The sequence below is a fragment of the Palaemon carinicauda genome, chromosome 44, assembly GCF_036898095.1.
Source record: "Palaemon carinicauda isolate YSFRI2023 chromosome 44, ASM3689809v2, whole genome shotgun sequence".
In the NCBI taxonomy this organism is placed as follows: Eukaryota; Metazoa; Arthropoda; class Malacostraca; order Decapoda; family Palaemonidae; genus Palaemon; species Palaemon carinicauda.
In genome coordinates, this window is record NC_090768.1 from 49874734 (window position 1) to 49891821 (window position 17088).

A 17088-nucleotide genomic window follows, 5' to 3' on the forward strand; every position below is an offset into this window, starting at 1 on the left:
GGGTGCGGAAGCTGGGGGTTTGTCCTTTTTATAGATTGTGGTCTCTCTCTCTCTCTCTCTCTCTCTCTCTCTCTCTCTCTCTCTCTCTCTCTCTCTCTCTCTCTCTCTCTCTCTGAAAGAGCATCAGAATTAGAAAGCTTTCGGTTATGTCCTTGGCAACATTGATTTTCGATAAGTCGTTAACAGATTTTGAGAACAAAATCTGGTTTTCTCACATTTTCCCAAATTAAGTTTCTTGGGAAAAGAAAAGATTCAAAATCCGAGACCTTACCAAAATGACATTATTTTCTTCTTCAAAGAAGGATGAATATTAGTGATGAACTTTAATGAAATTAATGATTATATTTCTGATGTTCTAATTGATTTTAGAGAAAGAAAGAAGTTAACCAATGAAAAGAATATGGTGAATATGAAGACTGGCTTTGTAATGTGAGTTACGTTTTAGAGTCGCGAAGTAATTTTGTTATTAAAACTGTAACAGGTCTCAACTCCTATGAAAGTCATCTGGGAGTGTTGACTTTATCAGCCAAGTTGCATGCAGAGGGACACACCTTTGCTACCTTCATACTTATGTTGTAAAAGCACGCAGCAGAAATTTAATTATGATGAAACCTCCTCCTCTCTCTCTCTCTCTCTCTCTCCTCTCTCTCTCTCTCTCTCTCTCTCTCTCTCTCTCTCTCTCTCTCTCTCTCTCTCTCATGATAGTGGTCTTTTTACTGGAGAATAATATTTGAATATGAATTAAAAGTTCGAAGCTTTATTATTATTTTTCTCATATCGTTTCAAAACTGTAAAAGATTATTACATTATTCTTATTGCTCCTGTTTTTATTATTCATAATCTTTTGAGACTTTTTTCGTGAATAACGTCGACAATTTCGTAAGTTTCGCATCGTATTGCAAGATATATTAGAATCAGAATTGTGGAACCTAATTCCAAAGCCATACATAAAAGAGAAAAGGATAAGTTCTCTCTGCTAAGCCAAACACTCCTTAAAGTAATATTTTGTTTCTGGCGTTTTCCGTTTTTCTCCTGTTTAATTCTAGTTTTTTGTAATTGTTTTCCCAAAATAATAAGATATAATCAAAAGTGGCTAATGGTAAATATGAAATGAAGATTAGAGTTATTAGAATTCATAGTTATTCTCATTTTTTTTTCCATGAAACAAAATATTTGTTAATGGTAATGTCACCACAATAGACGCGACATAACTTTCCTCCTTTTTTATTAAATGAAAATAAAGATCAGATAAACTGTAATACCAAACAGAATGTATTATATCCTTCTTTTCCAATCTCGCCAAATGGCACAGATATCATTGTTCTGTGGAAGAAGAAGAAATTAGTATCAAGTCCCAAAGACTGGCGAAAGGCGATGAAGATATTCATTGACGTTTTTACTATAAATTTTGTTTGTTCATATCCTAGGCAGAATTCTGAACTTTGTTATTATTATTATTATTATTATTATTATTATTATTATTATTATTATTATTATTATTATTAAATGCTAATCTACAACCCTAGTTGGAAAAGTAGAATGCTATAAGCCCATGGACCCCAACCGAGAAAATAGCCCAGTGAGGAAAGGAAACAATGAAAAATGAAATATTTTAAGAATTGATTTAACACTATATATCACAGGTTACTGATTGCTCACAGTTTTGATATGATGATGATAATAATGATTATAACAGTTACAAATGTTATAACGTTATGCACATCTGATTTGTCTTGATCTGCTTTGCACGAATGCTATGTGCCCTGTGCACAAAGAGAGCGCCGACGTGTAAACGCTTGTGCTGTTCTTGGAATGTTTGCCTTGTCCCAGCCTTCATCGATTTTCCCCATCGTTTCCCAGAACGTCATTACGAAATAGTTCAGAGTATGTGAATATTCTAATTGACATTACAGACTTCAAAGCTCATTCCGTTGATGTTATCTTACTACGACCAACTTGAATAATCTTCGTAATATTAAAGATATTTCATGTAAATAAGTGTTTTTGTGGAAAAATCTCATGGATACTATAAAATTTAGAAGTAATGTATAATCGTGATTTCTAATTTAACATTTATCAATACCCAAAAGTGCACAATCATCTCGAACCGTAACGAGAAGAACCTTATGACTTCATCATATAAAGGGACATTCTCGTCTAATTCGTATAAGCTGAGCAATTTCAAGGAAAAGATATAAAAGACGTATTTCATGAGACGATGGAGGGGGATTACGTGTGAGCTCATGTCTGAAACAGATCATAATACCTTGGAATAACAATATTATCTTGAAGGATAAATGTTATATATTATTCCGTTCATTGCCTGCGAGTACTGATCTTCTAGAATGGGAGATCGATAACCCACAAAGGAAAGGTTACAGGGCCAGTTGAGTGGCTTCTAGGCTCTCTATCTTCCACGATGTCAGGCATATTAAATTGGATATGGTTATGGAATCTGGTATATGTTACGAGCGCGTTAACTATTAAGTGGACATCTATAGGGGGACGTAAGCTGGTAGAGAGGTCACATGTTAACCCTAAAGAAACCACTGATTATGAAATAGTCTGAATTCACGAGTTGAAGTACTGATAGATAAACGTGAACATGTTCTTGACTTTATCACTCATCTCTATGCAATTGAAAGATTTTATGGCAGCGATATGTCTTTTTGTTTGCTAATTTCGGTGAATGCTTTCTCCTTAAGGGCGACAAGAATTACAATGAAAATAGGATGTAGCTATTTGATGGGATTTCGGGGAAACCTCACCTAGCATAACTCGAATTAATCCTCGCCTTTTTCGTAGGAAAGGTCTTCCTCCGACATTACTCGTTTGCTTTGGCCTTTTATATTGTGGTCGGGAGTTCTCCTGATCAGTTGTTATTGTAGTTATTATTATTATTTTTATTATTATTATTAGCAGCAGCAGCAGCAGCAGTAGTTGTAGTAGTAGTAGTATCAATTTTTTATTGATGGTTCACCTGGCTGGAAGTATTTATATTAAAATTATTAAACTGAAAATGCAAACATAAAATTGTCTTGCAAGTTTTTTTAAAGGCTATTACGTATGATTCACTTAACTAATTGTATTCATTCCCTTTATTAAATGATCTGCCATATTCTGCCCCGAATCAAACGCTTTGTTTAAGTTTACCCCTCTCTCTCTCTCTCTCTCTCTCTCTCCTCTCTCTCTCCTCTCTCTCTCTCTCTCTCTCTCTCTCTCTCTCTCTCTCTCTCCCTCCCTCTCTCTCTCTCTCTCTCTCTATATATATATATATATATATATATATATATATATATATATATATATATATATATATATATATATATATATATATATATATATATATATATAATATATAATATATATATATATATATATATATATATATATATATATATATATATATATATATATATATATATTTGTATACTGTATATAAATAGAAGTTATTGAAATTCAAAACCAATTTATTTCTCATTCATATTTTCATCTTCATAAGAATGTTGACTGTAATCATTATTAGGTTGTTAATTTCGTGTAATTACGTTGAATCAACTTCTTACATCATATGATTATGCAATTTACGTCTTTACAGAATTTTTTCTCCTTATTTCCTCATTGCTTACGGCATTAATAATTAATGAACGCAATTGTTAAGAGACTTCTGTAGTGAATATGTAATCTGCAATCTAGACAAACAAACATTCCTAAAGGCATTAAAAAAAAAACTTGAACATTTTGGTGTACATTTTTAGGCTGTCATTGTTCTCTTAAATTGCTACTGTATGTATTGTTAATTTGTTCTTTTCATTTATTTATATCCTTATTCCCTTTCCTCACTGGGCTATTTTTCCCTGTTGGGGGCCCCTGGGCTTATAGCATCTTGCTTTTCCAATTGTGGTTGTAGCTTGGATAGTAATAATAATAATAATAATTTAGTCAAAGTGGCAGTGCTATTAATACTTGACGAGTAACTTTCTAACTGGAGAGCCTTATGGGTTAGAAAATTCCATTAAAAGATTATTTAATTTGAAACTAATTCAAGAAGTGGGACAGAAAATCCTCGTTGGGTATTATAAACACTTACTCGACATTTTATCCGGTCTAGATCTATTGGGATGGTCTTTCACTGTCTTGGGTAAGAGTTCTCTTGCTTGAGGGTACACTAGGGCACATTATTCTATATTATTCAATTTCCTTTTGTTTTGTTAAAGTTTTTATAGTTTATACAGAGTATATTTATATTAATATTGTTAATGTTCTTAGAATATTTTATTTTTCCTTGTTTCTTTTCCTCACTGGGATATTTTCCCTGTTGGAGCCCCTTGGCTTATAGCATCCTGCTTTTCCATCTAGGGTTGTAGCTGAGCAAGTAATAATAATAATAATAATAGTAATAATAATAATAATAATTAATGTCAGATTGGCAGCTCTTTCACGACACAACAAATGAAGAGAAACCAACTTTGCACGACCCCTTGCGGTAGGATAGGGCCTCTTGCCCAACTGAGTGCATCACTTAACTAATCCGATAAGATTTATATCAGGAATACCATTTACGTCGTTTCGCATCAAGGAAGAGGAAACTCCTTAAACAAGTCTTGCCTCATCTGCATATCTTACTCTCTCAATTTCAAGGCCGGCTGTCATTTCGCTAGAAAATATAAGCATGATGTGGTCGAGGTCAATTTCCCCCCATGGAAAACCAGAATTGTCTTGTCTCACCAAATTCAGCGGCATACTACTGCTTATGGTCACTTGGAATATGTGAGGGAAATCCATTTCCTGAGTTATAAGTTTCTCGAAGGACGCTTTATGGTGACCTAAGAAAAATTAGCGGAACTAGACTGATGCTGAACAGGTTATAACTTCTATCTGTTATTTATGTCTTAGAGAAAACCATACACTGTCTTGACGAGTACCACAAAACAATGATTGGACGCTATCTAATTCGGACCAACTATATAAAGATACTTCAAAATATTTTTTTAAACTACCATAAAAACACGGAAATGAAGGGAATTGTGCTTTTATTACAAATATGTGCATTCAGACCTTGTCTACAATCGTCATATTAAATAAACAGCAAAAAGATTTACTTAACCAAAATGGGAGGAAGCCGCAAAAGATGTTTTAGGGAAAATAATGATATAACCACAAAAAAGACTTTCACTATTTAATTTTCCCTGTAGGTTACATTGAATATATATTTTTCTAATGTTGCATATCTCTTTCTTCCAACAGATTCCCCAGCAAGATCAGCCGAGAACAGCATGTCGCCCACGCTTACGTTCCTGTAGGCGTCGCTGCATTACTCAGGGAGTACCCGACTTTGGTCGCCCAAGCAGTGCACGCGTTTTGCAAGAGAGATGTCATTGATAATAAGGTAGGCTTGACACTGATTGTAGACCGCGTAAAATTAACTAGGGCAAACGTTTCATTTTCCTTTTTTTTTCTCTTTTTTTTCTTTTTTTTTTTTCTTTTTTTTTATGTTATAATAATTTGTAGGAAGATAAACGAGTTCATTTATTTGCACAGGATTGCATGCGACATAGCTCTGCTATAAAGAACCATGATGCAACTCTCTCGTTATTCAAACAGGTTAATCTTCAAAAATATTTCCACATATAAGGCAATAGATAATATTTATAGAACTGCAAGAGAGATGTCATTAATAATAAGGTAGGCTTGACACTGATTGTAGACCGCGTAGAATTAACTAGGGCAAACGTTTCTTTTTCTTATTTTTCTTTTTTCTTTTTTTCTTTTTTTTTCTTTTTTTTATGGTACAGTAATTTGTATGAAGATAAACGAGTTGATTTATTTGCACAGGATTGCATGCGACATAGCTCTGCTATAAAGAACCATGATGCAACTATCTCGTTATTCAAACAGGTTAATCTTCAAAAGTATTTCCACATATAAGGCAATAGATAATATTTATAGAACTGCTTGTTGTGGGTTAGCGTTTACGACTTACAAAGAACAGACAATAGGTGTCCCGGGGGGAGGGGGGGGGGGGGGTTTGAGCTGTTTCTAATCGATACTTGGTGGGCTAGAGATATTACTTATGCCCGTTCCTAGACTATCGAGAAGTGGGTCATGGAATGGGTGCGGCTTCAAAGAACAACTTTTAATCGAAGAAATGCTACGGGAGAAAAAGGGGGAACTGGCATGGCGATACTAATAAGAGCAGTATAGTTTAATGTAGCCAGGTCACAAGATTTCAGTTTGATATCACATGGCTATTTGTGTAGAGAGAGAGAGAGAGAGAGAGAGAGAGAGAGAGAGAGAGATTTATGCCTCATATATTATAGAAAGATTTAATGATTTAAAGGTTTAATATAGTAATAGGCTATAGAGATATTTTCCTGATACTCGTACTTAATGTAATGCATTGTATGTCGTGTAAAGAAAGCGAACTATATTTCACGAATTTAATGCATAGTACTAGTAGTAAAGGGCGAAATAATTCACCAGGAATGTAATGCTAGATAAATTCCAAGTCATTCAAGAGATAGTGAAAGATGTATGAAGCATATGTTCGAGAGAAGGGGGAGAGCGGTTTTAAGGGAGTTTTTTGTGTTTTTTGTGTATTTTATGTAGTCGAAAGAAATTACTTCAGGAATTTAGTATTTTATGAATGTCATTTATTAGAGGGATATTATAAAAGATTTTGGGTGGGTTTAATACATTGAGTATTTTTTATAATGTTGATTTATTCTAAACGGGTTTATAGAGGACTAGATGAGACATATTTCCTCTTAATATAAAGACGTATAAGAGATTTGCATATATTTCAAGAAAGATACAGAAACGAAGACAATTTACCATGTTGCAAAAGGGACTTGGTTCTCGAAGCATTGCGGAAGAACGCTGTGGTTTTTTTAAATATAGGTTTTATCCCCCAAGCGTTGTCATTTTGTTGCGGAATTGAATGTGTATTTCTAACCCAGTGGTCACGAATAATACCCGAGGGGAATTTCAAGACGCGTATCCTTGTGCTGCGGGATATGCAGTTTGTATGCGTGGTTGGCACTGGCGGTCAAATACTTTCTCTGCGGTTACTTGGCCTTTCCTTAATAAAAACTCCGAATTGGCGTTTTCTTAAAGATGGGGGAACTGACATCAGTCATTTAAATGTGCGATGATTAACCTACTTAGATGGTAATTTAAAAATGGGGATTAGCGGTTGAAAATGTTCTTTTGTCTTCATAAGCGGTTGAAAATGTTCTTTTGTCTGCATAAGCGGTTGAAAATGTTCTTTTGTCTTCATCAGCGGTTGAAAATGTTCTTTTGTCTTCATCAGCGGTTGAAAATGTTCTCTTGTCTGCATAAGCGGTTGAAAATGTTCTCTTGTCTTCATAAGCGGTTGAAAATGTTCTTTTGTCTTCACAGTTTACAATCTCTTTGTTTTGTCCTAATGCTCTTATGATACAACGGCAGATAGCAGTTCCGTGTAGCATTCGATTCATTTCTTATATGGCCTGGTTATTAGGAGAAGTAATTGATTCTAAGGTTAATCATATGTCAGGGTCATGCAATGAGAGCTTTGCGTGCTAACTTGGTATACTATTTATAAAATATGTCGAACTTAGTTCGTCTCTACGCCTCATGGAGTCATTAACGAGATTGCAAGCGACCTTCTGCGCTTTTTTTTTTTTTTTTTTTTTTTTTTTTTTTTTTAAAGGGGTTGCTTCCATAAATGTTATGTCTATTTAATGAGAATTGCAATATGAGCCTTTATTTTTTGGAACGATAATAAAAACTCAATGTTAAATGAAAGAATATTTCCCCTATATTCTGACAACGTAATTGGAGAATAGATTAATATGATTAGAAAAAATATTTTAATTATTTCTGTTTTGGTGAATGGTAATCGTATAGGTTTGTTCTTGCTTTTAATTAATAAAAGTAGTTAAAATAATAAAAACATGACGGTCTCGTGTTAATAGCTGAAGCAATAAGTAGTGGTAGTTTTGTGAGGATGGTGTAGCTTTCGTTAGCTCTTGAAAGATAAATTTCACAAGGTCCCATTCACTAAATTATGATAAGGATAATGTAGTTTGTATTTACATATAGTGATGCATATTAATTTTAAATTCTCTCTCTCTCTCTCTCTCCTCTCTCTCTCTCTCCTCTCTCTCCTCTCTACTCTCTCTCTTCTCTCTCCCTCTCCTCTCTCTCTCTCTCTCTCTCTCTCAACTTCAGTTATCTTTAGTGCAATTTATTCAGATCGTTTTAGGGTTATTTCCAATGGTTTTAGCTGGAGTTCGTTCATTTTATATTCTTTATGAAAGTAGCATACGAAAACACTTTAGTTCGAAGGAATAAAAGAATTTCGGATGGAAAGTCCTTATAAGCAGTTTTCACTTGAAAAGTTCTATTCATTCGGACTGTTGTGTTTTTTCTATATTACTTAGTTAACTTTTTTTAACCTTCAAACCTCTTTAGAAACTGTTTTTTTTTTTTTTCATAAATTTTTAGTTTTACTACACTAGCAGATTCTTTTTTTTTTCCTTCTTCACTTTTCACTTATACTGGAGGGGGGGGGGGGGTATTCTCTTTCGCACCTTCCAAATTGTCAGTCAACTTCGACCCCAATTTTGGTTCTCATTATCCTCTTTATTACGAAAGTCGCTTGACCTTATGGAACTGTGGCACAGTGAACCCACCTCTTCCAATCAAAGCGATCTTGCAATTAATTTCGTTCAGCCAGGTAATAACCATTTTATACCACAGTAGATATAATTTTCCTCATACTGTACTAACATTGTTACAATACATTCCAGCAAACTGTCCAGCCTTACCCTTGACAATGAACCTACCAGTTATCCTTCCAATACCCTATCTTATAACTTTGGATTCATACTGATAATACTACCATCATATACCTTTAAACTATGATAAATGCACATACAGTCTCAGAAACTTTATACTCCCTCTCTTCAAGCTTGGACTGAATGAACTAACTGTTTCTAAATTCACACAATTCAATTTCAGTGACACCATCCTTGAATGAACACATTTGTATCCTGTCACACATCTCTTCTACAGTTTACATGACACACCAATATTTGTGTTCTTCCAACCCCAACTTCCGTCTGCAGCACCAGACACACAATCGCTTCCTGTCCATTACACCTTGTGCTTTTACTTTCCTTTGACTAGGGGCCGGACAGCTAAGCTAGTTCTCTCTAAATATATACAACTATTATACATTTATTCTCATATATATCATAGCTTTGCATATTCAGAACCCCATAAAACTCGAAGCCACAGCAATGTGATTTGTGTTTTTGTTAGTAGTATAACGGATGTTATGAAAGAGTGTCCAAATTCATTAAAAGTGAAATTCCTCGTCATATTTGAGGGTCAGTGTTATTATGGGGGATGTCGGTGTTCTGCTGGAAAGGAAAAATGTGTCGTGAGGTGTTTTCTCTCTCTCTCTCTCTCTCTCTCTCTCTCTCTCTCTCTCTCCTCTCTCTCTCTTCTCTCTCTCTCTCTCTCTCTCTATATATATATATATATATATATATATATATATATATGTGTGTGTGTGTGTGTGTATATATATATATATATATATATATATATATATTATATATATATATATATATATATATATATATATATATATATATATATATATGTGTGTGTGTGTGTGTGTGTGTATATATATGTGTATATATATATATATATATATATATATATATATATATATATATATATATATATATACATACATATACATATACATATTACATATACATACACACACACACAATGTATATATGTGGGTGGGTGGGGCCGCTCGTGAGTGATGGCCATGAGGGTAAATGTATCATCAAAATGGGACATCCATCTAATTGTATCTCCCTTTCATTTTGATGTAAAATAAATTATATGAATATTGTACAAGCGTTTATAGTTTACATTTACGTTGCCAGGGAGAGATAGATAAATAGATAGAATGAGATTGCTGTCATTTTTAATGAAAAGAAATCCTCCCGGTCATGTTTGTGTAACTTAGGAAATTTGTAATGATATAGAGATTACGTTGTTTCAGTTTTATAACTTTTAATTATACGGGATGTATTTTCGTCTTTTCTCCCATAAGATAGAAGATGCATAAGTGGCATGTTTTATCTGACTCCGCTTAATTTTTCTCTAGTACTGATCATGCCTATATCAAGGGTACTCGTACTGTTTCTTGGTTTTTATAACGGCTATTGCATATAGAAAGTCATGTTCTATCTTAACCATTCGGAAAGTTGTAATAAATGACTTGCAAGTCGTGGTAATCACAATTGTTGCTCCCAAGTTTTTTCTGACTCCGAGTCTCCTCCCTTCGCTGTGATTCTGTCTAGAACTCAGAAGACACACATTCGTAGAGAACAAGCATTATCAATATATTTTATCTCTATTTATCTCTAGTGTCCTCGTGACCTCTATCTTGGCATAGCGGAAGTTATTTGCCTCTGTTATCTGTCCTGGTGACGGATGGCGGTTCCCTTTTGGACCGCTTTAGTCATGTCCTTGTGGAAGCCCTTCCCCTTCTACATGTCTCTTGTGGGGAGGGGGGAGTTTTCATCTATTATTTATTTGCTACATCATTGCCGCCCTTCGCTTTCATAATCATTATTATTGGTACGAGTTTTTTTACGTCCTTCTTTTGTTCTTTTGGGTGATTTTTCGATATTGAAAGATTTGAAAGTTATTGAGGACAATTTTATAACCTTAGTGTCAAGGGATTGTGAGGAAAATTATAACGAAAACTATCTCCTCTAAAGATTGTGTTTGATGATAAAATAGGGAAAGTAGTCTCGATTTGTTTTCCTCCGATAGCAATCAATATGATTGTTTGCACATTATCAGTTCTTTCCTCATACAATATCTGTTGTAGAGGAATTAACGAAAGATATAGAACTCATACTGTTATTTGATTATGTTCGGTCATCTTTAGTAGATCGCATCGCTATATTAGCTACGAACTTCTTTTCCTGATTGTCTGTTTTGTGCAGGAAATTCGACCTAATGCAAAATTCACCTTTGGTTGAATAACTTTGAAGTTTATAGAGTAAGTTGGATCACTGATGGTGAAATGGACCATTCTTGGGACAATTGTTTCTGCAGGAAAATACTGTCACGCCCATCTCCGAGGAGAGACATTTTGTCTGTTTATTTTTGCGAAGACCTTTCTTGTTGACGGAAATAGGTCTGTTCGCAATGTCAATTCCCGTCCTTCCCCTTTTCCAAGAAAAATGGTTTTTGTTGAGGTCACGCATCACACCTGAGAGGGAAGGTGTGTTCTTGTCACACGCCATGGTGTCCTCATTTTCTGTTCTCTTTGTTCTGAGACGGCCTTCTTTCCCTCCTTCCTTCCTATGTATGTTTGGCCACAATCCCTAGCGCGCAAAGCCGTATCGAACGCAATCTGCGTGACAGGAATTCCATGCGTATTGAGGTCAGCCAGGATGGCCATGCATCACACAACAAAATTGATTGCTCTCCACCCTTTACTCTATAGCTAGTCCAAAAAGTAGGTCAGGTGGGCGAAGTTTGAGCCCTGAGTGGTAATCATGCTGCACAAATTTACCCTAACAAATAAATGACTCTCTGCATTTGTAATGTGCGCTCTCGACAATGTGTAAAGTATGTCTCAAATGTTTGAGCTGGGTTTATTGTCCTTTGGATTCTAGATTTCTGACTCAGGGGGGGTGGGGGGGGGGATAGATTACCTTATGGAAACAGAAGCGACTATAACTGCTGAGGCAAATGCTATCAGAGGGGTCTTCGTCCCCTCACCCTTTTCCCCCTGTATGACTCCAAAATGCAAAGTTTAAAATTATGAAAAGATGAAAACTATTTTTCAAAGTATTGAGGAAGAATTGCTTGGCTTTCATTTATACATCCACATATACTTTATTACTAAATTCTTCCAAAGAAACACCCCTCTGAAAAACGTCGAATGTTGCATGTTCTCCGAACGTCTGTCTTTTTGCCCCACTTAATAAATCAAGGACTAAATTAAGTTGACATTTAACCCTAGTAATTTTACATTGAGTGATAAGTGCCCGAGTCATTCCTCGGGTTATCATCTTATCAACCACGAGACTTCTTAAGTAGTAAGAAAAAGAATTTTATTAGTAGGGAAATTATCGCATTACCACATCTCAAGTTATGATATTTGCATATGATTTCTTACGTTAGACAGCGTTAAAAAGAGCTGACCAGGAAGACTACACGTTTGTCTCTGCCTGGTGTTTGCCAGTCGGGGGTTCGAGTCCCGCTCAGACTCGTTAGTGCCATTAGTGTCTGCAACCTTACCATCCTTGTGAGCTAAGGTTGGGGGGTTTTGGGGGAGCCTATAGGTCTATCCGCTGAGTCATCAGCAGCCACTGCCTGGCCCTCCCTGGTCCTAGCTTGGATGGAAAGGAGGCTTGGGCGCTGATTATATATAATATGGTCAGTCTCTAGGGCATTGTGCTGATTGCTAAGGCAATGTCACTGTACCTTGCCTCTGCCATTCATGAGCGACCTTTAAACATTTAAACTATTGCGGCACATTTAAGTTTTTTTTTTTTTTTTTTTTTTTTTTTTTTAGAGAGAGAGAGAGAGGGGAGAGAATGTTTTAACTCCATATAATTTCTAGACCGTAAATTAATCTATCATTTAGTACTGTATTAGTGACATGTATTTGCAATATGGAAATACTCAACCTACTCTTGATATAGAAAGTTTTTTAATTATAGTATTGCTAATTCAAAATAAGATTTCGGAAATTATATAGACAAAAATTTGTAAGTAATTTTTCGAAAATCAAATGTGAACCTGTAGATTTTTTCATATATTTCCAGATCCAGTTATTGTAATATTTTATTATGATTAATACGGTATAAACCTTTATGTTATGTAATCTTTCTACGAATATGCTACTATAATCTATGTAAACAATATATATATATATATATATATATATATATATATATATATATATATATATATATATATATATATATATATATATTATTGATATTCAAGTTTATATACCCCAAGGTGCCTTCAGATATCGTTAGCATATGATTTCCATCCAGTCTTTTCGGATGAGATCCCAGTCCCTATTGTGCCTTCCTTCTCCCCCACAGTCGACTAACTACCAAATACACACTTTACAATCTAGTTCAAGAGGCAAACTTGGATTCAAATGAAAGTGAATGAATCCAAAGTTTGTAGTATTGAACAGCAAAACATCAGTGTTGCCAGATGGGTTAGACTAAAAATCCCCAAAACTCATGATAAAATATCCCTAAAACAGCGCAAAAATCCCCATTATCACAATTATACTTTCTTCTGATCCTGTAGGCTTTACTAATGTATTAATTACTCACTGTACTTCAAGCAAATGAATTGCAACAATAGAAAGGAAATATAAATTACTCACTATACTTCAAGCAAATTAATTGCAACGATAGAAAGGTTTACTCATCCTTGTTTCTTCATCACAGAAATTTGTACGGAATATCCCCATCAGACACCAAAAATCCCTAAATCTAGTGATAAATCCCCATACCTAGCAACACTGTCTGTCCCCTTCAGACGGAAATAGAACCGGCTCTCTTGACGATAATTCAATGCAATGGTTTATGTACCGTTTCTCATTATTTGGTAAAGATTACGTAATTCTTTTATCTACATCAGATGACCTAAAAGATATTTGTATTAGGTTATTTGGAATGAATTAAAATTATATGTCGTAATAGATTATAATTCTGCTCCTGATAATATAGATAATGAGTTGTTGTTTGAAAAAGTAATAAGAATGGTAATATTTTGTATCAGTTTTACGATATATCTTTGTTATTATTATTATTATTATTATTATTATTATTATTATTATCCAAGCTACAACCTTAGTTGGAAAAGCAAGATGCTATAAGCCCAGGGGCTCCAACAGGCAAAAATAGCCCAGTGAGGAAAGGAAATAAGGAAATAAATAAACGAAGAGGACAAATTAACAATAAATCATTCTAAAATAAGTAACAACGTCAAAACAGACATGTCATATATAAACTATTAACAACATCAAAAACAAATATCTCATAAATAAACTATAAAAAAAACTCATGTTAACGTTAACGTTATCCATATTCTTTGATAATTGTTATTACTTGTACGCTTTATTGTACCTGTATGCAATAAATTACATATTCATTACAAACAGAACTACTGTATATGAAAAGATAGTTGTATGAGGTAATGTAGGTAGATTGTTATTTCATCCCTTCATATTAAGTTTACCCTCAGATACCATATTCATATTAATATTACTATTTAAAAATAACGAAAACACTTTAAACAATATACTCTTAGGGGCTGTCTAAGGCAAGAGCCCGTGTCTTTCACAACGGTAAGGCAATCTGACAGACAGACAGACAGATTGTTATTTTATTCCAACTGTAAGAAGACCCATGAGGGTATGTAGAAGGTCGTAGGAACAGTATTTCTCAGTGATTTATCTTTCACTGGAAGTACTGTAGACTTCCATTGAGGTTTCGATAAATTTTCATATTCTATTTTTCCCTATTGGAGCCTTTGGGCTTATAGCATCTTGCTTTTCCAACTAGGGTTGTAACTTGGCTGGTAATAATAATAATAATAATAACCATCTAATAGTTTTGAAACTTGAAAAAATTTAACCTGGTTCAGTGTTTACTCCATGCTTAACATGATAAATTCTCATTGAATTTTCTACTTCTAAATTTCAAACTCGACATTCAAAAACGTCTGGTAGTACTTTTCAGCCTTTCAAAATATTGAAGGCTGACTATGCCTATAGTCAATTCTTTTTAGTAAGGCAGATTTGCACCGACTCGCAGGGTCGCCCTTTTAGCTCGGAAAAGTTTCCTGATCGCTGATTTGTTGGATAAGATAATTCTAACCAACCAGATAGCAGGAAACTTTTCCGAGCTAAAAGGGCACTGCTGCGAGTCGCGGTGCAAATGCGCCTCATTAAAAAAAATTGAGTATAGTTAATTTACGATTTTCTACCTGATGGTTTCCTTTTTGAGACGTCTTCTCGACAAAAGTTGTATATATTTTATATTTCAATTATTGATATTTTAACATAAGAACTTCTAATATATATATATATATATATATATATATATATATATATATATATATATATATATATATATATATATATATATATGACTGGAAACCAATGTCTGCTTCACATTAAGCTACACAAAGGCATGAATTTTTACTCCAAAATTCAGAGACTTTAACTTCACAGCTCAAAAATGAAAAAATCAAGGTCCTTAAACCATTGTTGAATCTAAAAGTATGGTCTAATATTTAAATGATTGTAGAATTCAGAGTTCATGGAGCATCCCTTCACCACTGAAAGCTTACTTTTTATTTTAACATTATAATTACATCATGGTAACTATGACAAATTTTCACAATTCATCATATTAGACTTATTATTTTATTTCCATGTGAGTGATCAAATATCCTTGTGGAATGATCTTCCTAATCGGGTAGTTGAATCAGTAGAACTTCAAAAGCTCAAAGTTGGAGCAAAGATTTTTATGTTGACCAGGCTGACATGAGTCTTTTTATAGTTTATATATGACATATCTGTTTTTGATGTTGTTAATAGTTTATATAGGACATATCTGTTTTGACTCTGTTACTGTTTTTAGAATGATATATTGTTGATTTATTATCATCATTTATTTATTTCCTTATTTCCTTTCCTCACTGAGCTATTTATCCCTATTGGAGCCCTTAGGCTTATAGCATCTTGCTTTTCCAACTAGGGTTGTAGCTTGGCTAGTAATAATAATAATAATAATGATAATAGTAAAGTTACACTAAATGAATCTATCGTTTAAAGTACTGTATTGTGAATCATATATCATAGTACAGTACTGATATTTAAAGCACTATTAAAGCTTTTTATTAGTTATATGTCTAAGCTCTTATACTGCTTTTATCGATCATGAATGCAGTACAGTACAGTATTGTAAATTTCAAGTGTTCAGTTCGTCAGGAACATATCAGACAGACAAAAATATACAACTTTTATTTTGATTTCATAGTAATGTATACTGAATGGTCCATACTATGGATCCTGATGTGCAGACTTGCAATATGGTTGAAACATTACTGTACTGTAGTTTGAAGGTTATGAGAACAACAAAATTATGAGAGAGAGAGAGAGAGAGAGAGAGAGAGAGAGAGAGAGAGAGGAGAGAGAGAGGAGAGAGAGAGAGAGAGAGAGAGAGAGACTACTGTAGTTTGAAGGTCTTGAGAACAAACAAATTATGAAAGAGAGAGAGAGAGAGAGAGAGAGAGAGAGAGAGAGAGAGAGAGAGAGGAGAGAGAGAGAGAGAGAGAGAGAGAGAGAGAGAGAGAGAGTACTGTTGTTTGAAGGTTATGAGAACAAAAAAATTATGAGAGAGAGAGAGAGAGAGAGAGAGAGAGAGAGAGAGAGAGAGAGAGAGAGAGAGAGAGAGAGACTATTGTAGTTTGAAGGTTATGAGAAAAAAATATGAGAGAGAGAGACTACTGTAGTTTGAAGGTTATGAGAACAAAAAAATGATGAGAGAGAGAGAGAGAGAGAGAGAGAGAGAGAGAGAGAGAGAGAGAGAGAGAGAGAGAGAGAGAGAGAGAGAGAGAGAGACTACTGTAGTTTGAAGGTTATGAGAAAAAATATGAGAGAGAGAGAGAGAGAGAAAGAGAGAGAGAGAGAGAGAGAGAGAGAGAGAGAGAGAGAGAGAGAAGACTACTGTAGTTTGAAGGTTATGAGAAAAAAATATGAGAGAGAGAGAGAGAGAGAGAAAGAGAGAGAGAGAGAGAGACTATTGTAGTTTGAAGGTTATGAGAAAAAAATATGAGAGAGAGAGAGAGAGAGAGAGAGAGAGAGAGAGAGAGAGAGAGAGAAGAGAGAGAGAGAGAGAGAGAGAGAGAGAGAGAGAGTGTGTTAACAACTGTATACAATACAGTATAAGGTGTCTATTGTGACCCATTAAATTTTATATTTTTTTTTCACTTCTCATACTTTGTTTGAATTAT

At 34.3% G+C, this 17088-nt stretch overlaps 1 protein-coding gene across 1 annotated transcript in view; it reads left to right on the forward strand.

The window, feature by feature from the left end:
- Window positions 1–316: 316 nt before the first annotated feature.
- The window catches only part of LOC137634412 (protein ecdysoneless homolog), a 29432-nt gene continuing 12660 nt past the window's right edge, over window positions 317–17088 (forward strand). The window contains exons 1-2 of the mRNA XM_068366807.1: window positions 317–429; window positions 5248–5389. Of these exons, the coding sequence (XP_068222908.1) occupies window positions 317–429; window positions 5248–5389 (255 nt within the window). The remainder of the gene's footprint in view (window positions 430–5247; window positions 5390–17088) is intronic.